The sequence below is a fragment of the Magnolia sinica genome, chromosome 5 (genome assembly GCF_029962835.1).
Source record: "Magnolia sinica isolate HGM2019 chromosome 5, MsV1, whole genome shotgun sequence".
NCBI lineage: Eukaryota > Viridiplantae > Streptophyta > Magnoliopsida > Magnoliales > Magnoliaceae > Magnolia > Magnolia sinica.
The window spans coordinates 112,512,460-112,536,489 of NC_080577.1; the positions used below are offsets into that span (position 1 = coordinate 112,512,460).

Genomic DNA, 24,030 nt, shown 5'->3' on the forward strand with positions numbered 1-24,030 from the left:
TTTTCCTAGATCATTTCATGCTATGATACCAAAAATGAGGTATATCTAAATCTCAAGTGAACCACATTACAGGAAAGAGTGTTGAATGAAGGTAGACCATTAAAAACTTTTTGGGGGCCATAAACGTTTTGGATCAAGCTGATCTTTGTTTTTTCCCTTCATTTGGGTCTGTATGACCTAATCAACAGGTTGGATATCAAATAAACAGTACAGTGGGCCTTAGGAGGATTTTAATGGTGGATATCCAATCAATACTGTTTTCCTGTGGTGTGGTCCACCTGAGATTTATATCCATCTCATTTTTGGGATCCATTCTAAAATGATATGTAAAAATGGATGAACTGAATGGATGAAACACATACATCATGGTGGGGCCCACAGAGCACCAACCACCAGCCACCGGGCTGGTGGCAGGAGGAGCAGCCAATCCGTCTCCGCGTGGAACACATGCATCACCGTGGGCGCCACAGGGTCCTGCACCGCGGGGTCGGTGAAGTCAGGGTCATCAGGCAATCTGCTTTCGGTAGGTAACTAGCGCGTGGTATCTCAGCTGCAAACATATACAGAACGAGAGAGATTATTAACACCAAACACACACACAGAGAGAGAGAGAGAGAGAGAGAGAGAGAGAGAGGAGAGAATGGCGGACTGGGGCCCAGTTTTCGTAGCAGTGGTTCTATTTATACTGCTGACACCGGGTCTGCTCTTCCAGCTACCTGGTCGAAGCCGATTCATAGAGTGTGGGAACTTCCAGACGAGCGGCGTCTCCATCCTTGTTCATTCCATCATCTATTTCGCTCTCATTTCCATCTTCTTGCTCGCCATCGGCGTTCACATGTACATTGGCTCCTAACCCCATTTCCCCCATTTCTCCATTCAAATATCTGTTTCTCTCTGTAATGCTATCTTTCCAAGATTTCTCTTAGTTTTCTTTTCTTTTCTTTTTTTTCTTTTTTGGTAATTTGGATCGTTGTTGGAAGCACTCATTTTTCTGTGTTGTTGTTTGTTGAGTAAGAACAATTTCTTCATTAGGAATTGATTGCTTCAGTTGGGTATTGTGTCTTACTTTTAATTTTTGGGGCGTTTGGATGTACCCAAATCATGAACTGATTTGCCATTGTAGTGGAAGGGATGAAGGGATGGATTTATTTAAGGGTCGTTTGGTTGGATGCCTGTAAATGGTTTAAATTGTAAATGATTTACCTGTAAATCATTTACAGATTTACAGTCTGTCTGTTTGGATTTAAACTGTACTTGTAAATCATTTACAGTGTTTGGATAGCCTGTAAATGGTTTATATCCTGTAATAGGGTATTCACCCCTAAATAGTTTAGAGAAGTAATTCCTTAAAAAACATTCAAATGGCATATAAGAGTAGATTTTAAAGTGGATCATTGGGTTAAGCCCATCTCACTAAAGCTTAGGGTTGATCCCCACATAAAATCAAGCATTAGGTGAGCCATAGAAGTGGGCCCACGAATTCAAATGCTCACCGGAAAGGGGGCCGGTAGCAAGATCAGCTGCCTTTGAGAGAGAGGGAGGTAAGCTTACAGGTTTAAACCATTTACAGCATGTCCTGTTTGGCTGTAAGCTGTAAATGATTTACAGGTAAATGATTGTTTGTGTTTGGATCGCCTGTAAATTGTTTAAGTACTGTAAATGGGGAGCCAATATTTGAAAATATAGCCGGTAGGCTGTAAATGGAGAGCCTGTAAATGAAATCCCACCTTTTTGCCTGTAAATGAAATGGGGGTAAATTCGCGGTGTAAATGATTTCCCTTTAAATCATTCACAACTTGCCCCATTTACAGGTATCCAAACCCTTATGTTATTGTTTGTTTACTGTTTGTTGGTTCATGATGTGTTTAATCTGATTGTGTAAGAACAATTTCTTCATTGGGAATTGATTGCTTCAGCTGGGTATCGTGTTTTCTACTTGCCATCTTTGGGCATGTTTGGATGTACCCAAAATTGCCGTCCGAATTCGCATTTCAGCATTTCGACAATGCATATTTCGGATGCATTTCTTTGTGTCTTTGTTTCTTTACCGTTTGTCGGTTCATTTTGTGTTTAGTCTGATTGTGTAAGAACAATTTCTTCATTGGAAACTGATTGCTTGAGTTGGGTTTTGGGGCTTCTACTTGCGATTTTTGGGCAGGTTTGGGTGTACCCAGATTGTAATCCGAATTGGTATTTTAGCCGAACAGATGCATTTCTTTATGTTGTAGTTTGTTTACTGTTTGTTGGTTCATAATGTGTTTAGTCTGATTGTGTAAGAACAATTGCTTCATTGGGAATTGATTGCTTCAGTTGGGTATTGTGTCTTCTACTTGTGATCTTCAGGCGCATTTGGATGTATCCAAAATTGCGAATCCGAATCAACATTTTAGTGTTTTGGCAATGCATATTTCGATGGTCGGATGGATTTCTGTGTTGTTGTTTGCTTACCATTGTTGCTTCATATTGTCTTTAGTCAGATTGTGCAAGAACAATTTCTTCACTGGCAACTGAATGCTGCAATTCGGTTTTGCGGCTATTAGTTGCAATTTTTGGGCATGTTTGGGTGTGCTCAAATTGTGATCCGAATTGGTATTTTAACAGAACAGATGCATCTGTATTGTTGTTTGTTTACTATCTGTTGGTTCGTAACGTGTTTAGTCTGATCGTGTAAGAATAATCTCTTCATTGCAGTACCGGGGTACTTGATCATTTTTGAATCAAACATCTGGATAAAGATGTTCATGAGCATGGGTGACAAGGAGCTGCCTTGTGGGACTCTCTCTCTAGCTCCTTGTGGACTCTCTCTCTCTCTCTCTCTCTCTCTCTCTCTCTCTATCTATTCTTCCCAGCGCATTGTGCCTCCGCCTCGGGCCACATGCCCCTCCTCTTTCGGATAGCATGTAGCGCCTTGGCCTTGGGCCCATCTCCCCTTGTGGATTGTGCCTTTGCCTTGGGGTCGGGTTTACATTTAAAAAGCTCCAACCTGATTTCAAATGGGGTTGGGTTCAGGTTGAGGAAATTCAGGCCGGGGTAGGTTGGATTGGGAATAGTCACATGTATTTGGGTTGGGTTGGTTCAGGTCAGTTCAGGATTGAGTACGGAGGAATTTGGGTTGGCTTCAGGTTGCGCACCTCAGTCTGGAAATTGGGTTGGGTCCTCTTGAGGTCAGGTTATCAACCTAACCTGACCTGCCTTAGTCGCACATCACCCATTTCTGCCCTCTATCCGAACAAGTAACTTGGTATTTAAAATGTTTATAGAATTTGATGAAAACTTGTTCGGATAGAGGGCAGAAATTGATACCTCAGACCTCAAAAGTTATCATGAAACTAGTATTATCATCATTTTCATAGCCTTGTCCCAACATTTCCGCAGATGGGAAATTTCTCAGGAGATGATCAGATTTTGAGGTTTTTCTGGGGATATTATAGTAAACATCTCACCAAAATAAAAATATTTATTGCTAATTATTAAATAAAATTTAAATATATACTTACATAAAAAATATTTTTACAAAATTTCGAGTTAATATGGCAATAAAAATGCAGTATTTTAAAATCCACCTAGATTTTGAAAACCTCACAATGATACCGTGATAGTATCATTCGGTGAATTTCTCATGATATTTTAAAAAATCTCAACAATATTTGTCACAATGATTTAAGGTCGTCTTTCCAGATTTGTTTGTGGTACTTAATCCCATCTCTATTCAAAGGTGTTATCATCATCTTTTCAAGCCTTCAATCTTAATCCTTGCTCCCCTTACAATGGTTGTTGTTCTTTGTCTTTGTTGCACATGACAAAACCATCTAATCTTGATCTCCGTCTGTTTTTTTTTTTCCCTCGCTTATTTGGTTTGAACCACTCCAAGGCTGCTTAGACACTGTAACTAATCCTATCTTTCTTGGTCTTCCATACATCCATCTCAACAATCAACACCCTCACATTTGCAAACTCAATCTTTTTCTGGTACTATTAAAGTTTATAAGGTAAGACAACCAAGGATGGAACCCTGGATTACACACTCACACTACACTGTATGTTCAAGCTCAACTAACCAGCCCGAGACTGCAAATTCAATCTTTGCTCGGGTTGCTTCTTGGTCGAATATCAGTCTTATAATGATAAATTGCAGGCATCCGAATGTTAAATCTCTACTAGGCGTGCAACTTGGGCGGGTTGGGACTGTTTGAGTTGAACCCATGTCTGACCAATTTCAAGAGGACCCAACCCGCAACCTGACATGATCCAAATTCTAACTCAAGGTGCCCAACCCAAATCCAACCTGAATTCCTCTATACTCGACCCAAAACCTACCCAACATGGCCCGGTGCAAACCGACCCATATACATGTGATTATTCCCTACCCATCCAAACCCAGCCTGAATTTGCTTAACTTGAACTCAACCAGATTTCAAACCAGGTTGGTGTTTTCTGACCCTAACTCGACCCAAGGACCCTGATAACCGGAGCCAAACTTAGGTAGCGTCAGTGAGGTTCGCATCTACCCAAATCCAAATTGCAACACTAATCTCCACTTTACCTGGCATTGATTCTATTGGAAATATCCCCTTCAATATCCCAATCCTTTTGAAGAATATTGCCAAATAAGAAAAAATGTCTTATGCCATCTCTTGACAGTTGATTCTAAATGAACTGATTCACCTTTATTACTATTCTTACTAAAGTTGCATTCCAAGTGCTCTGTCTAAATTCTATTAAGGCTTTAGACTCTAGACCCTTCCCATAGGCCTACTATTTAGCATTTGCCCTCTCTAGTTTGTTGAAATGTGTTGGGATTCCCACCCACCATTGATGGATGGTTGGAGATGTGTATGACGACTCTATTGGAATCAGGCATCGACAAGCACATTGGCCATGATCTCAGCACATTCTGGTTGTTCAATAATCATGGCCATGGCCTTAGCTGTTGCTACATTCGGAGACCATCGAAGCTTCCAAGTAAATAGTCAAGCATTTCCAGCTGTTTTATTCATCACCCATGTATGTATACAGGCATGATGTTTATGGACTGCTGAGGGAAAATAATGTTGGTTTGTCGCCATGGCTGAATTGCATTTCTGTTTGCTCGAAAAGGTATTTTTGGCACAGATATGAATTTTGATTGGAATCTTTTAGGAGATGGAGTGGTTGTCCTTCGTTTCTGTTTGGTCACCACATTGGCCTGCTGGCGGGCCATCATTGAATTTACATTTGCTGCTTTTGCAGATGCAGATGGGGTTTGCTATGATTTGTATTGGATATGCAGATGGGGTTTGTTGGTGTTTGTTAGTTATCTTGGAATTGTATGTTGTTTTAGTTGCAGTGCACTTGGATGGGTTCCAATTTTGCTGCATTTTTCTCCCTGGTCAGATGATCTTGGCCATCTGATTACACCCATCTTTTCTCCCTGTTAAGCATGGCCCATTGGATGGTTTTTCCCATTTACAAGCCACCAAGCCAATGGTTAGGATCATCTATAATAGTAGATATTGGGTGTGGCCCGTCCATGATGGGTTCTTCATGGCGTGAATGATTTGCAGCCCATCTTTGTATAAGTTTGTCTCACTCTTGTCCCACTACCTCGATGAATAGTACTCTCCAATCTCGATCCTCTCTACAAGAGGTGTGGCACATGAAACACATATGGAGAGAGGAAAAGGGAGAGAGACGGCAGGGGAGAGAAAAAAAGGAGAGAATTGAAGGGGAAAGGATGAGGCTACATACAGTCTCGCGTGGGAGATTGTAAATGGAGGTAAATGGGAAATGGAATTAGAGGTACATGAATTAGGAGTAAATGGCTTACTCAATTGTGTTTGGATGGGATTAGATGAAATGCATTTGAAATCCAATTTTTTTTTTATTTTGTTTGGATGTGAGTAAAAATGAGGAATTGGAATGCGTTTGAATTTTTCAACATATTCCCAGGAACATACATGATATTCCAAATCAACTTTAATATCCCAAATTAGTGTACATATGTGATATTTAATAGAATGATTGTAATTAGTATACTTTGGTAAAAAATGAGGAAATTTTGAGCCTTGGGTTGGTTGCAAATGTAAAGATCGCAAATAAGTTGCAAATGTTTTTTGACCGCCCATTTAGATAGCCAACCTTTGGACGGCTTGAATCATTCAATTGGTGTGATTTTAGTGATGTAGCTGATAATTGAATTGTTTTGGATTATCATTTGTGTGGTGCGTTTATAGTGGACATGTGCATAGTGGCACCTTTGTTTACTCACGGCTCTCTAAAAAAGCTCAAAAAGGCATTTCATCCCATTTGCTTCCACATCCTCTCTAGAGGGAGGATTTCATTTACAGGCTTACTTTATTTCATTTCATTTCCATGCATTTACTTTATTTTATTTCATTTACCTCCATTTACTCCCAATTTCCGTCATTTGCCTCCATTTACTGCAATCCAAACAGCCCAGAGAAAGAAGCATTTGACGGATTTCGCGATGAACAAACCATCTCAACTTTTTCTTATTTTATGGGCTCATTCGATATTCAGATTTTCAAAAGTTTTGGTCCAATGTCATAACATGAGTAAATGCAACAGATGTACCTATCTATCACGCTGGGCCCTACGGAAACCTTGGTTGCACATGCTCCAAACACACTCTTTACGTGTGGGCAATTGCAAGTTTTTTTTTTTTGCTAAATTACATAAATACCTTTGCTTTTGGTAAAAATCCTTTTCATATCTTATAATTTCAACAAATTTTCAAACTAATTGCTAGGGTAAAAATGTCATTTGTTATCACTTTTAGCAGGTAAAACATAAACATTTAAAGGTTTTTGCGGGTGAATTCTGAAGCATTTTATTATTTTTAACCCTGAATTTATTTAAAATGCCCACTGACATTCATAAAATATCAAAAGTTCTCTTATCAGAAGTGCTCTTGAAAAATTGTGGAATCCAATTCCAGCATAATGCTGGCTTTTAAGGACTTCGTCCTTAAACGTCGTGAAACGATTTATTGTGCGTAAAATCTACCCTTTCCATGAAGTGGGCCACCCCTTTTGAGCCTCTGGATCTCAAAAATCAAGTTGTTTCAACACTCGACTGGTTTAAAATTACATAAAAACCTCTAAATTCCCATGGTATGGCCCACTTGAGTTTTCAAATACTGAGATTTTTGGGTAGTCCTTTTATCTCGATGGATTTGATTTCATACAAACACAACGGTGGGCCTTATCCAAAACTAATGATGACATCTCATCCCGATTGTTTCTCTTATGTGGCCCACCTGAGTTTTGGATCATCATGATTTTTGGGTTCCCAGGTGAACATGAACAACCATACCTGATGGACAGGTTGGATCTCATGAAAGTTCCACCTGGCTCTCAGTTAGCGGTAGGTACCCACTTGTGGCGGGTTTTTGGGCTCATGCCCTAAAATGATCCATCATAATAGATGGACCACGTGGATAAACCATATACATCACGGTGGGCCCCATGGGGGCCCTGACAGGACCGTCCTTCTCTAGCTAGGTCCTAGTGGGGTGGTACCCCTCAGCAAAATGCTAGATTACTGGAAAGAGTGTTATTTTGCTAATTGGTGATGGTAGGGTGGTCCACAAGATGGACAGTCTGGATTGAAGGAAACTCGTGGGGGAGCAATCCGAGTACTCCTCTACCACCGTCCAATGTACAAGCAAAACATCCTATGTGGGGGCTGGCTGGGCCTCAAAATGGACGCGGATTAGGTGGTGCACCCTAGCAGTGATGTGTTGGTGCCATGGGGCCCAATCATGATATATGTGTTTAATATCCACGCTGTCCATCCGTTTTTCCAACTCATCTTAGGGCATGAATTAAAAAATGAAGCAAACCCAAAGCTCATCTTAGGGCATGAATTAAAAAATGAAGCAAACCCAAAGCTCATCTTAGGGCATGAATTAAAAAATGAAGCAAACCCAAAGCTCATGTGGACCACACCACAGTAAACAGTGGGATGATGACACCACCGTTGAAGGCCTACCATAATATTTATTTATCATCCAACCTGTTCATAAGGCTATCTTAGACATAAATGAAGGGAAAACACAAATATCAGCCTGATTCAAAACTTTTGTGGCCCCGTGAAGTTTTTAATGGTCACCATTGTTTCCTGTAATGTGGTCCACTTGAGCTTCTCATCAACTTCATTTTTGGGTTCATGCCCTAAACCATCTTAATGGACGGCGTAGATATAGAACCCATATATCACGTTGGCCCCACAGCGCCCGACACACCACCGCACTTGATCCGCGTCCCTTGAAAATCCATCATTAGGCGATCCATGGCCATGTGATGGACGGACCTGCACTTCAAATAATAATAATAATAATAAACAGGGTCACGTGCGTGCAAGCTGTGAAAAATAGACGGACGCTCAGATCCCAACGTCTGGAAGAATCAGATTTCAAATAAAGATAGAAAATGGCTCGTTTTTCCTGAAAATATCGAAAATGCCACTAAGATCGGAGTAATGCTCCAGTGCTCTCAGAACACTGTTACCTAAAGTGCTCCTAGTTGCACTGGGGCATCCACACAATCCAATCCATTGATCTAGACCGTCCATTGGTTCCAATACACATTTCAAGGATTACCATCAAAACATCAAAGTGATAAGACAAATACGACCATTTGATCAATAGCCTTTAATATAACGGTCAAGATCATTCCAAAAAAAAAGGTTCACTAACCAATTTTTGATCCATCCATTTTTTAGGACCCATCATGGAATGCTTATGATTATGAAGAATCACTTCTGTTAGGAAATTCTAACAGTCCCATCCATGGCTTGGAAAATGAATGGCTATTAAAAAAAGGCCAAATAAAGGATAGATTACATCATCTGATTAGTATGGATTTTCATAGAGCCCATGTAATGTCTTCGGCACATAATGGGCAGTTCAGATCAATGGATTGGATTGTCCAAAGTGAACAGATGCAATGAGGAGCACTTAACGGACACGGACTGCGTACTAGCACCACCACTAGTGACTCTCGCTCCTGGAGGGTGCTCTCTAGGCCCACCGATGCATGTGTTTTATCCACGCCGTCCTTCCATTTCCAGCTCATTTTAGAGCATGAGCAAAAAATGAGGCAGATATAAATCTCAAGCAAACTACACTACAAGAAACAATGGCGATTAAATGGCTACAGTTAAAAACTTCCTAGGGCTACATGGAATGTTTATTTGCCATTCAGCAATTATTATTATCATTATTATTATTTTTTACACACTTACACACACATCCACACACTCACATTGTAGTGGAATTTCACCACCTATAGGTACTCGGACCCTTGACCTGGTGTTGAAACTCCCAAAAGTCTACCACTGGAGCAATGTTTATTTGCCATTCAACTTGTTAATAAGGCATTGCAGCGTTTATGTGTCACCCAATATATTCAATAGGTCACATGATGACGCAAGTAAGGACATGAAGTCAAGCTCCGTCTTCCTCAAGAGAATAATTGTTCCGAATCCACGTAACTTTCTAAACTCCTCATTGAGATTGCTCAAATCCATGAGATAAAAAAAGAAAAGAAAAAATAAATTTTATAAAATGCAAAATTGATTGTCAAAACTTTCTAAAATCCTCGTTGAAATTGCTCAAATCCATGAGATAAAAAAAGAAAAGAAAAAATAAATTTTATAAAATGCAAAATTGATTGACAAATAAAATAAATAAGTTCACAACCCTTTGAACAAGGATAGCAAAGGGAGACATTACATATTCAAAATACAAGTAAAACTCAACTTACTATTTATAGACAATCATGATTTCCACCGATGTGCAAGGTGTTTGGCCAAAATAGTAAGTGTCCTATTTGGCTTCACCAAATTATTATCTTAATTATTTGAAGTACTTTTCACTTTCGCGCAACTCTTAAAGCCCAACTGGTAAAGAGATATAATTAAACTAAAGCTTACTATTTATAATAAAAATGGAATTAAAAAAGAAAATAATTGTCGATTTGATGATATTTCGCAAATCCTGCTTGCGCAACCCAACATATGGGGGTTGAGTGGCTAAAATAGCCTGTCCTACCTTAAAATTATATAATTTATGTTCGATAACTCATTTTTTATTGCGAGATATGCTTGATTTAAAGTGTGACTATCTAGATCACTTATGTGTCGACCGGGCCTTTTCTAATCCATCTTGGCATTGAAACTGTATGGGACCGCTATACATCACATAAGCTTAATCCAAAACTTCCGTGGCCCTTAGGAAATTTCTAATGGTGGGCATTCAATAACCATAGTTTCTTGTGGTGTGGTCCACCTAAGATTTGGATCTGACTCATTTTGAGCTCATGCTGGAAAAGTATATCAACGGCATGGATAATACACGTACATCATGGCGGGGCTTACAAATTGCTACTAGTAGTGTTTCAGGGAATCTTACACTCGGGTCCTTGGAGAACCGCATAATCCTCCCTGTCACACTACCCATGTGATATATAGATGTCGAACATTTTCTGTTCTTCACTACTAAAAGTTGGAACCGTGGATCGGAACCATCCATCGAGTGCCCCATACCGTGGATGGTCAACAGTTAAAAGATCCCACAAATCAGATGTTCATAGCCACCCAATTGGGGAAAAAGAAGCATTTGGTCGCTACCATATTTGAGGAGTTCCTGTCTAACGTGTGTCCTACCAAATGGACAGTCCGGATCATACGACCGCACTGACTAGATTGTCATGAAATTGATGGTCATCAAAGGGGTGGTTGGGAAGAAATTGGTCAGCACTCAAAATTTAATGAGGTCAGATGGTAGATATAATCCAACCGCTGTTGTTTCGGTGGCTGTGCTCCGGCCAAAATGTGGGCTGCGATTTAGACCGTCCGTATTGCGATCAAGTATGCCACGTGTTTGGTAGATGCGTTGCCACAGTTTTGTAACTTGTGAGACTTTACCGGTCTCTTCTGCTCACTATATATGATCCAAACGGTTTATTTAGAGGGCCCCAGCGCATTTGGGCCACATGAAAGATGTGATTACTAAAGATTGCCCTGTTCATTAAAAGATGAGTAGAAAACAACAACCGAGAGAGAGTTTTTGACTCGCCTTTGGTTGAACGGTGAAGATAGCTGGTGAGTTGGAACTTTCACTTAATTCAGTGGGCCCTTCCAGATGAACGGTCTGGATCATTGAGTGGAGTAGCAGCGCAAGCAGGTGGGGCGAGTCTCTAAGAGGGCGAGCCTCCATGGCATAGATTTCAAAATCGAAACCCTCTGTCTGCCTCTCTCGTAACGGCTCTTTTGGTTCTCTCTCTCTCTCTCTCTCTCTCTCTCTTTCCATTTCTAGGGTTTCTACGGTTTTCATCTTGTCTTTTTCGCCATTTCTGCTGCAATGAAGAGCTCTTCGAATCCCAGGAACGGAATCCCGCGAGGGATTTCGTCATCTGAAAACCCTCAGTCCCCAAACCCCCCTTCTCAGAAGCACCAGAAACCTTTCCGCCGACCGAGATCTGGATTGGAAAATGTCGATCCAAACACGATCGCAGATCCTTCACTCCCATCGCCTTCTCCCGCATCAAAGCCGTCCCCTGCAGCAAAGATCAGAAGCCCGCTTCCCCCGCGGCCGCCACCAAATCCTCTCAAACGGAAATTGAGTGCTGAAACTGCTATTGACAATGGAGCCCTAGCGTCCGCTGATTCTGGTGTGCAGGTATCTTTGTTTCTTACCCCTCTTTCGTTTCACAATCTTGGAATTGGATGTTTTGAGAATCGAGGCCAAAAATCAGAAATTTGAGAGCAGAAAATGTATAATTCTCAACCCGAACTACATTGTTTTCATTTAGATCTGTATTCCGTGCACACAAGGCCTGCCTTTCAGGGATCAGACCGTTGGTCTTGCAGGCACTGCAGTTGATGAAGGATGATGGCTAAAAGAACTCCCAGTTGGACAGTCCTAGCCATTATATAATTGGCCTTCAAACGGATGACTAAATGAGAATAGAACCATTTGTCCGAGATTGGATGGCTGGATCATTGTCTAGTGCATGATGAGGCTTGTCAGATAAAGATCTGGATCCCTGGAAGATGGGCCCCACATTAAAAAATGCTAGCCCAAATCCAACTGCTTGTAATTTGGGCCAATCAGTTTATAATACCCATTTTCTCCCAACTTGCCAAACAGTCAGACTGATATTTGTATTTTACTTTGATTTCTTTATTTTTCTTTCTATCTGGTTTAGGTAATAGTTCGTATGCGGCCTTCAAACAAGGAAGAGGAAGAAGGGGAACAGATAGTGCAGAAGATTTCCACTAATTCCTTGTCCATCCTAGATCACGTCTTCACGTTTGACTCGGTTGCTGACACAGATTCGACCCAGGTGGGTTTTATTTATTTATTTATTTATTTAAATCATTCACCTTTGTTTCTTAGTAATTCATGATAATTGACAATTAAATGCAACCAAAAAATTTATACATTTCGCTTATGAAGAATCTCTAACTTCTTGTCATTTTCATTTTGATCAGCATGATATATTTGAGCTTGTAGGCATGCCGCTGGTTGAAAACTGTTTGGCTGGGTTTAACAGTTCCATATTTGCATATGGACAGGTATTCAATCTTCCTAATTTGAAAACTTGTATTACTTCCATAGCTTTTTATTTTCTCAAAGGCTTAATTTAGCTTTTCTTGAGGAGGATCAAATTAATCATGTTGATGTTATTTAATGGTTAAGACTGGAAGTGGAAAGACATATACCATGTGGGGACCACCGAATGCCCTGGTTGAAGATACTCCGTCAAGTAATCATCAGAAGGGTTTAACTCCCCGCGTCTTTGAGCGACTTTTTGCACGAATAAATGAAGTAGGTTTTACTGTCTTAACTTCAAACCATGCTTAATCACATCATCCAGACCATGTTACATTACCATTATCTGACCTCTTGCATTTCATTTTCAGGAGCAAGTTAAGCAAGCTGACAAACAGTTGAATTATCAATGCCGCTGTTCATTTTTGGAGGTATTGCAGTTTTTATTTTCCTTTCTATGCTTGATTTCCTTAAATACATTTATGTTATAATTCTTCACACTGTTATATGACAGATTTATAATGAACAAATCACTGACTTATTGGATCCAAATCAAAAGAACCTTCAGGTAACAGTTGCATCTATTTGTTTGAATTATGTTTTTTTAATCATTCTATTAGCTATCATGGTCTCCTTATGTTTTGGGTTGGCCTATTCAGATTAGAGAAGATGTCAAGTCTGGCGTGTATGTTGACAATTTGACTGAGGAGTATGTCTGTACAATGAAGGACCTAAGTCAGCTTCTAATAAAGGTGTCGTTGTTGATGAAAACATTTAGCTTGCTTTATTGCTTATGAGTTTGTCTTGTTATTATGAATTTATGATATAGAGAAATGCGTATGTGCTCTGGCTAGTGTTATTTAATTGCAACGAAACCAATAAATGTCAATTCTAGTCTATATCCGCTGGGGTGTTGTAAGAACCATCAGCCCATATAGTTTACATTTTATGTGGATTTAGTACTCCGAAAGTTGTTGTTGTTGTTGTTTTTTTTTTAGATCCACAAATTTCTAAAACATCAGTTTTCATTGAATCCATTTCTACTCTCTATATGAACAAAGTAACTTTGTGTGAAAAATGTTTATAAAGTTGTATTCCAAATACCATGTCTTATTTCTGTCAACTTCAAGCCTTTAGACCTTGGAATCTTGACTAACACCATGCCATCTGCATACTACATACACTAAGGGATCTCATATTGGGCACTAGCAGTAAATTCATCTATTAATTAATAAGTGCAAAAGGGCATAAGCCAACCACTGATGAAGACCCACTGCTACTGGAAACTCACTAGTCTCCCCACAGGCTCTTATCACTCTTGTATCGTCATCCTCATACATGTGTTTAATGATTTCAATATATAGTCTTTGTTAGGAGACATTTTGTCATACTGGGGAATGGTTGCCTGCATAATATGCTATTTGTGGTGGCTTTTTAAATTATTTCCAATTTGCCATTGTTAGCTTTAGTTGAATGTTTCAAACTCACATGCAGAATTTACTCATTTATGCGCATGAACAATTAGAGAAGTTATTATAGTTCCTTCAGAAAATATAGATTTTGGACAGATCGAATTAAATTTTAAAAAATTTTAAAAATTGTTTTCCGCACTATGTCTCTTTAATGTACATCATTTTTCATGGTTGAGTGGGTAAATTGCAACCCAGGTCACCCAGATTACATATCCAACCCAATCATTCTGAAAGAAGTTTGGTAGTTTGCTCACTTTTTTGCGTTTTTATTCCATGCATACACATAATTCTTAGAGTCGTTCTTATTCCTCCCTACACATTTGAAGATCTACAATATTTGGATCTCGTGAATTTTTATGAACACAATCTTTATAGATAATGCATACTGATGCAGGGATTGGCAAATAGGAGAATTGGTTCCACAAGCATAAATGCAGAGAGTTCCCGTTCACACAGTGTCTTTACTTGTGTTGTCGAATCTCGTTGCAAGGTAATATTTGATTCTTCATTGTCCAAGGATAGATTTTTAATAGTAGCAGTTAGACAAAAGTTGCTTTTAAATGGAAAGAAATTTTTCTATCTCATTTTCGTCTCAGATTTGAAGAGTTCTAATGTGAAGTTTGTACAGAAATGTTCTTACTCATGCATGTATGAATCACAGTGGAGCCGAATATCTTGATTTCACGTATATCATATAGGAGTAAGGGCAGACATTCAAATCAAGCACCGCCACAATCTGTCCGACCAGAGATCTAGGCCCCAATCTTCTGTCCAGGCAATAGTTTGGCCACTTAATTGGTTGGATTGGTCAATCTGTTAGTGAAACCTATATGTGATGCAGTTAAACCGCACTCTGTAAGTGCATAGGGTTTGTTATTTAATTAGTTGTAAGAGTTGGTCATGAGGAATTGTTTAAAACCCAGACTGGACCTTGACCAAAGCCATTGTCCAACCACTGGTTTAACCAGTCAGATCCACTCTTGCCCGTTGCACGCAGGAATTTACTCAATCTAAAATCATAAAAGGTCCGAGGTATTAACAAGTGAGATACTGTTAACATAGTGGTTGTAGTGTTTGATTTTTGAGCAGAAGATATAGTTCGAGCTTTGACAGGTGTATTTGCATTTTTTTTTTCACAAATCAGTTGACGGTTTTATTGAATCGGGCTTATTGTGAGCTAGCTTGTTTTTAGTCCATTTTAGGACCTAATTTGAGTTAGCTTTCAAATGAGTCCAAGGTCGTAAAATTTTAGATCCTCCCATATCTTTCACACGATCCCAAGATCAGAAAATTCTGATATCATTTGAATTGGTTGTAGTTGATTTATGAGAAGCCTATATGATTATGAGGGGATTTAGAGAAACTTTAGTTATTTTTAATTTTCATTAATGATTAAAATTGAGAATTACGAATATATTATGTTTCTTTTGCTGTAGAGAAAGTATATAAGCGTGTACATAGTTTTATGAATAATCGCTTGAAATTTTGGGGTTTTTATGCCCGGGAAGATTCACTTGCTTTGGGACTTGGGAGTGACTCCCTATAATACTATTGGGTGCGATGCTCAACCCATGCATGGTCTGTCTGATGGTATGTACATACAAAGCAAGTGATGCTTTGAATCTCGTTGGTGCTTGCTAATAATTGTTGATGGCACAATGCTATCATGTGTGGTAAGATCTAACTCTGTCGATCTAGTAGTTTATTGGCAAAATACTATTGGGTATGATGCTCAACCCAAGCATGGTCTGTCTGATGGTATGTACATACAAGCAAGAGAAGCTTTGAATATAGTTGGTGTGCTACTAATTGTTGATGTGTGGTAAGATCTAACTCTGTTAATCTAGTAGTTTATTGGCGAAATTATTTCCCTTATCCTTTTCTGTGTATTGAACTGAGGTTGAAGGCTGATTGAGACCCTCCAACAACAGTCAAGGGCCTGCTCCTGCACCACTGTTTTTATATTATCAGTTATCATTGTTTGTTAATGTTGCCATGCATTATAATGTAACAAATAGCGGAAGTAGAGTCGTATGATTTTGACTTGTCTGGTCCTGTTATGAACATCGCGAAGCATGTGTATATGGTATCTTCTCTGCGTATCGAGCTGAGGTTGAAGGCCGATTGAGACCCTCCAACAACAGTCAAGGGCCTGCTCCTGCACCACCATTTTTTGTATTATCAGTTATCATTGTTTGTTAATGTTGCCATGCATTATAATGTAACAAGTAAAGGAAGTAGAGTCATATGATTTTGACTTGTGCGGTCCTGTTATGAACATCGTGTAGCATGTGTTTATGGTATCTTCTGTTGTTAGCAGTGTGTTATCATATAGACAATTTCAATTATATTCACAATTCCTGTATTTAGATTTTAGTCTAATATGTTTTTTGTTTTCCTTACAGAGTACAGCAGATGGACTAAGCAGTTTGAGGAGCAGCAGAATCAATCTTGTTGATCTTGCTGGATCAGAAAGACAGAAACTGACAGGTGCGGCAGGAGATCGTTTGAAGGAAGCAGGGAATATTAATCGTTCCCTTTCTCAGCTTGGGTATGAGGTTTCTATTCACAAAATGTAGATTATTTTTTCTTTGTTGTTTTGAAGGGCCTACTAAATTTTATTTAGAAATGATGTAAGCAAAGCATCCAAAATAAACAATACCAAGCGACAATCCAGTCTTATCAAGCCTCTTATGATCTCACAATCCTATTTGAATGTCAAAAAACTGGATTCCATCTGCGTGTGCAAGTGGTCAGTTACTGTATTGCTCTGATTCAACAGAGGGTTTTATGTGACATGATTTTCGTTTCTTTTATTAAAATCTACTGCTGTTATGTAAACAAGCAATATTGTGCATGTGTTTGTCAGAGTTGCATTCTTGCTGGAAAGATTTTTTATTTTTATTTTCTTTCCTATGCTGATGGCTGTTTACTGGGACTTGCAGGAACTTGATAAATATTCTTGCGGAAGTTTCCCAATCTGGAAAGCAAAGGCATATTCCATATAGAGATTCCAGGCTGACATTCTTATTACAGGAATCATTGGGTGGCAATGCAAAACTGGCAATGATTTGTGCTATTTCACCATCACAAAGGTAATTATTTCTAATCCGTCAGCGAGAGTGTTTCACCCTTTTCTCACGTTTTCCTTCTTCATTTGTGATATGTGCAGCTGTAAGAGTGAAACATTGAGCACTTTGAGATTTGCACAACGTGCAAAAGCCATAAAGAACAAGGCGGTTGTGAATGAAGTCACCCAGGATGATGTGAAAGCCATGCGAGAACTCATACGCCAACTGAAGGTATTGTGGGCCCCCAAAACATCTAGCATGTTCTTTGATATCAAATCTTGCTTTTGAAATTTCATTGACCCTAAAACATGTAAATATGCTGTGTTTTGATATGGTTGACAGGATGAGCTTCAAAGAATAAAGTCCAATGGTGTTTATTCAACCGGATGGGATGCACATAGGAGCTTGAATCTTTTGAGGTTGAGTCTCAATCGTCCGGCAACATTGCCTCGTGTGGAAGATGACAGTGATGAGGAGATGGAAATTGATGAGGAAGATGTTGAGAAGCTTTGTCTTCAAGTAGGTTTGCAATCAGCTGCGTTTCATGATGTGGACAAGCTGCATGTCCTGTCAGAAACAGCCTGTGAAGGATTGAAAACTTCAAAGGAGAAGGATTTTCCTACAAGTGTTTGTGGCAGCAATCAAGACATTGAAGAGGCTGATGTCAATATGGAAGACTGTCAATCAGAAATGGCTTCTGACCAAGTCAATGAGCACGTAATCACTGCTGGCCACGAAGAGGCTGTTGCAAATGCCCCAGTTTTTCCCAGTCCTGATATCCTAAATCCCCCAGATCATGAAGGTAACGACAATGAAAAACATATGGTCCATACAACAACCGGTTTACTTGACGGTGGTTCTGGGGGACAACCAGTTGAGGAAAAGCTTTTGGTGTCCTCAGACTGTAGTTTGCTTAATGGAGGATCAGTTGACGAGCCGGTGGACGAAAAAGCCTCCACACGTGTAGAGCCTGTGGAGCTGGTGGACGAAAAAGCCTCCACATGTGCAGAGCCTGTAGAGCTGGTGGATAAAAAAGCTTCCACATGTGTAGGGCCTGTGGACGAAAAACCCTCCACATGTGTAGTGCCTGTGGAGGAAAAAGCTTCTATGCAGGTGGACTCTAAACCAGCACTTGGAGATTCTCCGGATATTACAGTCGAAGATCCACCTCAGAATTCTCCCACTTCTCTTAGCATTGTACCATGTGAGTCATCACCAGTCCTGCGGTCTCCACCATTGAGCGTCTCACCCAGAGTAGATCACAATAGCAGGAAAAGCCTTAGAACATCATCGACATTAACAGCATCTGGGAGAGATGCTGCAAAGGACATCAATTCATCAACATTAACAGCAGGAACAAAGCCATCTCTTGCACAGTCACTGAGAAATAGTTCTTCCAATGCTCTCTCCTCTCGACCAATTATGAATTCCCTCATGTCAACCGAAAACCTGGCAGCTAGCCTCCATCGTGGTATTCAAATTATCGACAGTCACCAGCAGAGTTCGGCTTTGAGGCTATCTTCTCTTAGGTTTTCATTTAAACCTGTGGATCTCAAGCTGTTTCTGCCAGTCGAGAAGGTTGACGTGGGTGTACAAACTCTTCTGGAAGAGCCAGAAATGCTGGAAAATACAACAGAATTCTTGTGCAGTTATTGCAAGACAAGAACACCTCAGCTCGAATGCAACAAAGAGGCTAACAATACTACCGAATTACCATTAGTACCTGTTGAGGAATCACAGGTTACTGAAAAATCCAAGAAGCAAGTACCCAAAGTACGTTTAAAACCATCAGTAGAATAAGAGTCACATTAACGTGCGCATGGAGATGTGTTCTCAACTGGTAGTTTTTGCGTTGCCGTTCTGCAGCTTCTGCTAGTCTAATGAGTAACCATCTCTTTTTTGCTCCCACAGGCAGTGGAGAAGGTCTTGGCAGGAGCCATCAGGAGAGAAATGGCACTTGAAGAATATTGTTCGAGGCAAGCTGCGGAAATTACACAACTAAACCGTTTGGTAAGTTATTTGTTTCACTTTTGATTTATTTATTCATTTATTTATATTGCTTCTCATGATATTTCGGCGTTTGTTTCAGGTCCAACAATACAAGCATGAACGTGAGTGCAATGCAATAATTGAACAGACACGTGAGGATAAAATCCGTCGTCTTGAGGCCCTTATGGATGGTGTTTTACCCACAGAGGATTTCATGGAGGAAGAGTTTGTGTCGCTTGCAAATGAGCACAAGGTATGCTAGGTTATGCATTTTTGTCTTTTGTCTGACTTGAATTGTTTTTCATTGGTTTCTTTAGTTGATATCTTTAAAAAGAATCAAATTGCTCTATTAATAATGTGTTGTTTGGCATCTACACAGCTTCTGAGAGAGAAATATGAGAACCATCCCGAGGTGCTTAGGACAAAAATTGAGTTAAAAAGGGTTCATGACGAGCTGGATGGGTATCGAAACTTCTTTGATATGGGCGAGAGGGATGTCTTAATGGAAGAAATTCAGCATTTGAGGAGCCAGTTGCAGTATTACGTAGACTCTTCAGTTTCACCCATGCCTACTCGAAAACAGGGTCCTTTGCTTCAGTTGACCTATCCAAGTGAACCCACTTCAGCTCCTCTTGGTACGATCCCAGAATCTACTGAAGAAACCGCTGAGGAAAAATTTGAACAGGAGAGGCGTTGTTGGACTGAGAGAGAGAGCAAATGGATCTCTCTTTCTGAAGAACTGAGGCTTGAGCTGGAAGCAAGCAAATCTCTTGCAGGAAAACAGAAGCAAGAGCTCGACTCTGAGAAGAAATGCTCGGAGGAGCTGAAAGAGGCACTGCAAATGGCAATGCAGGGTCACGCTCGCATTCTTGAGCAGTATGCAGATCTTCAGGAGAAACACATTGCTTTGCTTGCAAGGCATCGGAGGATTACGGATGGGATAGAAGATGTAAAAAGAGCAGCCGCAAAAGCAGGAGTCAAGGGTGCTGAATCTAGGTTCATTAATTCCCTTGCTGCTGAAATTTCAGCCTTGAAAGTGGAAAGAGAGAAGGAGAGACGGTACTTCAGAGACGAAAACAAAGGACTTCAATCTCAACTGAGGGATACTGCTGAAGCTGTACAGGCTGCTGGCGAACTGCTCGTGCGCCTTAAAGAAGCTGAAGAAGCTGCTGCAGTTGCACAAGTGAGTAACTGAAACTTTTGGTTGCGTGACTGTGCATGTGTGAACATGCTCATGTGTATGCATGCATGTGTATGTGGTCATTTTCATTGGTGTGAGCGTGCATTACATGGCATGGAGTCTGACAGGACACTAGAGAATCCGACATGATGACATTTTCCATCTTATAAGGAAACAGATTAGTACAGAAAAGCTTTCATAGTAGAAAGCTCTATTTAGATTGCTAGAAATGCCAAAAATAAATAAATAAAACTAATAAAGCTGTTTGCTTAATAGATGCCAACGTGTTTCTGCATGCGTGTGCAGACGTGCGCAACAGATGCATTGGGCATGGCAATCCTTTATAAGAAAACCGTCCTTCTAATGCATTGGTTAGTTCTTTTCAAAGTTTCTATCTCATCTATGATATTGACATCAATAAACCATAGATTGTCTAGAATGCTATATTTTCAATAATACCAGGAAAACCCCATTTCTGCTTGCAAAATACTTGCGTTCCTCACTTTGGCCCACATCCTGCCCATGCGTTTGCATAACTACCATAAAACAGAAGTTTAAAATAAGACGTTTCTTACATTGCATCATATCCTGCATTAGCATCATATCCAGTCAATTTCGCTACATTTGCTATTGTTTTTCACAGGATGGTGGTGGGGCCCATACAAGTATTATTAGCATGATTAGAACATTAGAGTTGCATTAAGTATTAATGTATTTTTCCAACCCCAACATCTTGCAGAAGCGGGCCACATTGGTGGAGCAAGTGGCTGAAAAAGCTCACCAAGAAATTGATGAGTTGAAGAAGAGACATGAAAGAGAGATCAGCACTCTGAACCAGTTCCTGGCAGAGTCTCGCCTGCCCAAGGAAGCATTGAGACCCACGTATGATGATGCCGACGTGCCCACCAGATACAATGGGGGGGAGAATGATCAACGGTGGAGACAAGAATTTGAGCCGTTATATGATGGGCGAGACAGTGAATTCTCAAGAATAGCTGAGCCTTCGTCATGGTTTACTGGGTATGATAAATGCAACATATAGAAACTGTTACTTGGGAGGCAAGCAGAATCGTGTATGTATGTAAAATCGACATCTTTTCTACAACTTGGCAGCCGCGGGATCGCTTGCTGACCGTGAGGGCTGATTGAAAGGTCTTTGAGCGGCCGAAAAACAAGCACCTCTTGATCCCATGCTTCAGGGCCAAGAACTTGGTTGTTATATGTATGTATTTCTAATGTGGGTTTTGCAAGATTTAGTGGAATGTGGAAATAACAAAATGATTGGAGTATTACTGAGGTTGATTCTTGTCTTCAATTTTCATCAGTAAGCAGCAGCTGAAAAATGGGTGACTCCTGAAAAATGATCTCTTTGCTAATTAGTTCTCACTTCTCTCACCCCATCGTGCGGACCGCAACTTAAAAGGTCTTTCAGCGGCTCAAAAACAACGACTTCTGATGCATTCTCTGGAGCTAAACTTGGTTGTTATATGTATTTCAAATGCAGGTTTTGTGACCTTTAGTGGAATGCTGAAATAACAAAATGATTGAGCTTCATGGAGATTGATTTTTCACCTTTAATCTTCATCGGGTAAACAACTGCTCTGAAAAACAAGCGGGTCCTGTGAATCAATGCTTCTGAGCGGGGTTTGGTTATTTTGTGTTTTTCTAATGTGGGTTTAGAAAATGGATGGTTGAAGCATCATTTTGGAGATTGGTTTTTCCTTCCAGCTCAAGGGCAGGGCGCCTGTGCAGCAAAACACTGCGGCCCACATCATGTGAGTGTGACATCCACTCCATCCATCATTTGCACCAGCTAATGTTAAGACATGACCCCAAAAATAAGGCTGATCTAAAACTCAAGTGGGCCACAAACACGGAAAAGTTGGGACACCTGCCTACAGACCACCGAAGTTTTGGAAATAATTCGGAGGGCGCGCATTTCCTTCAACACTATTTCCAATCATGTGCTCCTCATCACTGATGAGACTGATTTTTGGGACCTAGACCTAAAAAATGGGAGAACTAATCCAAGAGAAACAGTTTCAACGTTGAGCATTGACTTGTACAATGTTTCCAATCACAATCATGGATGGGGCTGATCTTTGGGACCTAGACCTACAATGCTATTGGTGGTCTGGGATGTATTTCACATAAACATCACAGGGGCCCACTTGAGCCGCCCCCATTTGCTGGCACAGCCAACCCAACCAGGCATTAAGAAAGATAAAAGCAAGATTAATGAGGCAGTTGTTTGTAAAATTTCCTATTATCTTTTTCTCTATTCAAATCAGAAAATGTAGAAAGAATCATCGAAAGAAAAAGAAAGAATACATATTAAAATGGAAATCAATGGAAGAAAGAAAGGTGATGGAAACAGAACCTTCGCTGAACGTGTCTTCACTCCAAGTGAAAGAGAGAGAGAGGATTTGCCTGAGAGATCGAGATAGAGAGAGATGGACAGGTGAAGTTCTTTCAAAATAAAAGACTCCATTCCGGCGTTTGCGTCCTCTCTATCTCTCTCTCAGGAGTGTGGACCATAAAACAGCTGTACCTTTTAATCTGGGTATCGTCATGAAATGCACAAACTATCGATCTTCATGTAACAATACTTTCAGGGCCAATCGACCGCTATGTCAGTTGAATTCATCCATTTCGCAAGAAAATGCGGGTCTCCGATTCAAAATTGTGAATTTAAGATTTTTTTTCCTATTTTTATAAAATTTTGTTTTCATTGTTGTTTTTTGAAATTTTAATTTTAATTTTTAGTTTTAAGATTTTTGTCTTTTTTAGAATTTGCTTGTAATAATGCCGGAATGCTCTGGTAAGATTTATTTGGATGTTTTTATTTTTGACAAATTAGGTTTTGGAGAGAAATTTTTATTATTTTGAGTAATTTCCAATTAGGGCTTATGTTTTCTTTATTAGTGGTGTAATCGAGAAAGAATTAGCCTTGTGGATTCAAGGTTTTGATTAGTTGAGGAAGATGGTGATCTTCATCTTGTTTCTTATACGGTCTTCCGTCATTGGGCCTTGTTGTCAGATATGGGCCTTAGGATACTTGGCCCATCTTTGCCAGCATAAAGCCCCACCTGAAATCCTGCCAAGTCACCGTACCACTGCTCAAGGTGGTGAGGATGTCCCTACCTAATTTACATCCACAAACTTCTTGTTTTCATAGTACCTAGGCAATTGGCGTCCTACCGATGAAAATAGAACCTTTCAAAAATAAATCCTCTAGTGAAAAAGGGTGAATTGAACTGTCCATCATATCATGCGACCTGCAACTCGATAAATTTTAAATAATTGAACGTTCCTGTCCATCCATCTCAGGCCTAGGAATTGTGCATGCTCCGCTGCATATGACAAGGACCTCAATCCCTGGGAATTGTTAACTTATATCAATAGTAGGGCCCAAAAAATGTATGATTTAGATCATTTGACCATGCATTAATGCACATGAATTGCTAGTCATAGGCAATATGGACTCTTATTGCTTGTGTGTTAGATTAGGCAAAGAAATACAAAGAATAGAATTTATCTAATACAGAAAAGAATTTGATTTTAAATTCTTTGAATTTAGGATAAAGGGCTGAAGGAAGAGGTTACTCCGAAAATTTTCCACCATAAGAAAAACCAAGCATGAAAGCCATAATTGAAAGAAGAATCAAACTGGAGAAACCAAAAGTATTTAAATTGATGATTTTGGTAGAAAAACACATATCCCAAGCCTTTACAGTCTCAATAATTATAATAAACACA

The 24,030-nt window shown here is 39.9% G+C and overlaps 2 protein-coding genes and 1 long non-coding RNA gene across 4 annotated transcripts; 2 read left to right on the forward strand and 1 right to left on the reverse strand.

Moving 5' to 3' along the window:
• The first annotated feature begins 557 nt into the window (after positions 1-557).
• LOC131246757 (uncharacterized) lies at positions 558-1,072 on the forward strand. The gene has a single exon (XM_058247146.1). The coding sequence runs from the start codon at positions 641-643 to the stop codon at positions 851-853; it is 213 nt and encodes a 70-aa protein (XP_058103129.1). The 5' UTR covers positions 558-640; the 3' UTR covers positions 854-1,072.
• A 10,161-nt stretch (positions 1,073-11,233) lies between these two features.
• LOC131246754 (kinesin-like protein KIN-12B) lies at positions 11,234-21,573 on the forward strand. The gene is made up of 16 exons (XM_058247141.1): positions 11,234-11,683; positions 12,213-12,350; positions 12,499-12,582; positions 12,707-12,835; positions 12,931-12,990; positions 13,074-13,127; positions 13,219-13,311; positions 14,426-14,521; positions 16,437-16,582; positions 16,977-17,126; positions 17,204-17,333; positions 17,445-18,875; positions 19,014-19,112; positions 19,192-19,344; positions 19,471-20,274; positions 21,011-21,573. The coding sequence occupies exons 1-16, from the start codon at positions 11,366-11,368 to the stop codon at positions 21,311-21,313; spliced, it is 4,188 nt and encodes a 1,395-aa protein (XP_058103124.1). The 5' UTR covers positions 11,234-11,365; the 3' UTR covers positions 21,314-21,573.
• Positions 17,364-22,955, reverse strand: LOC131246759 (uncharacterized). 2 transcript variants are annotated; one of them, XR_009171491.1, is made up of 2 exons: positions 22,652-22,955; positions 17,364-18,825 (listed from the first exon to the last, which is right to left on the reverse strand). It is a non-coding gene; the product is annotated as an uncharacterized LOC131246759 (long non-coding RNA). The 2 variants fall into 2 exon arrangements; XR_009171493.1 differs by having other exon boundaries at positions 17,364-19,083.
• Between the last annotated feature and the right edge of the window lie 1,075 nt (positions 22,956-24,030).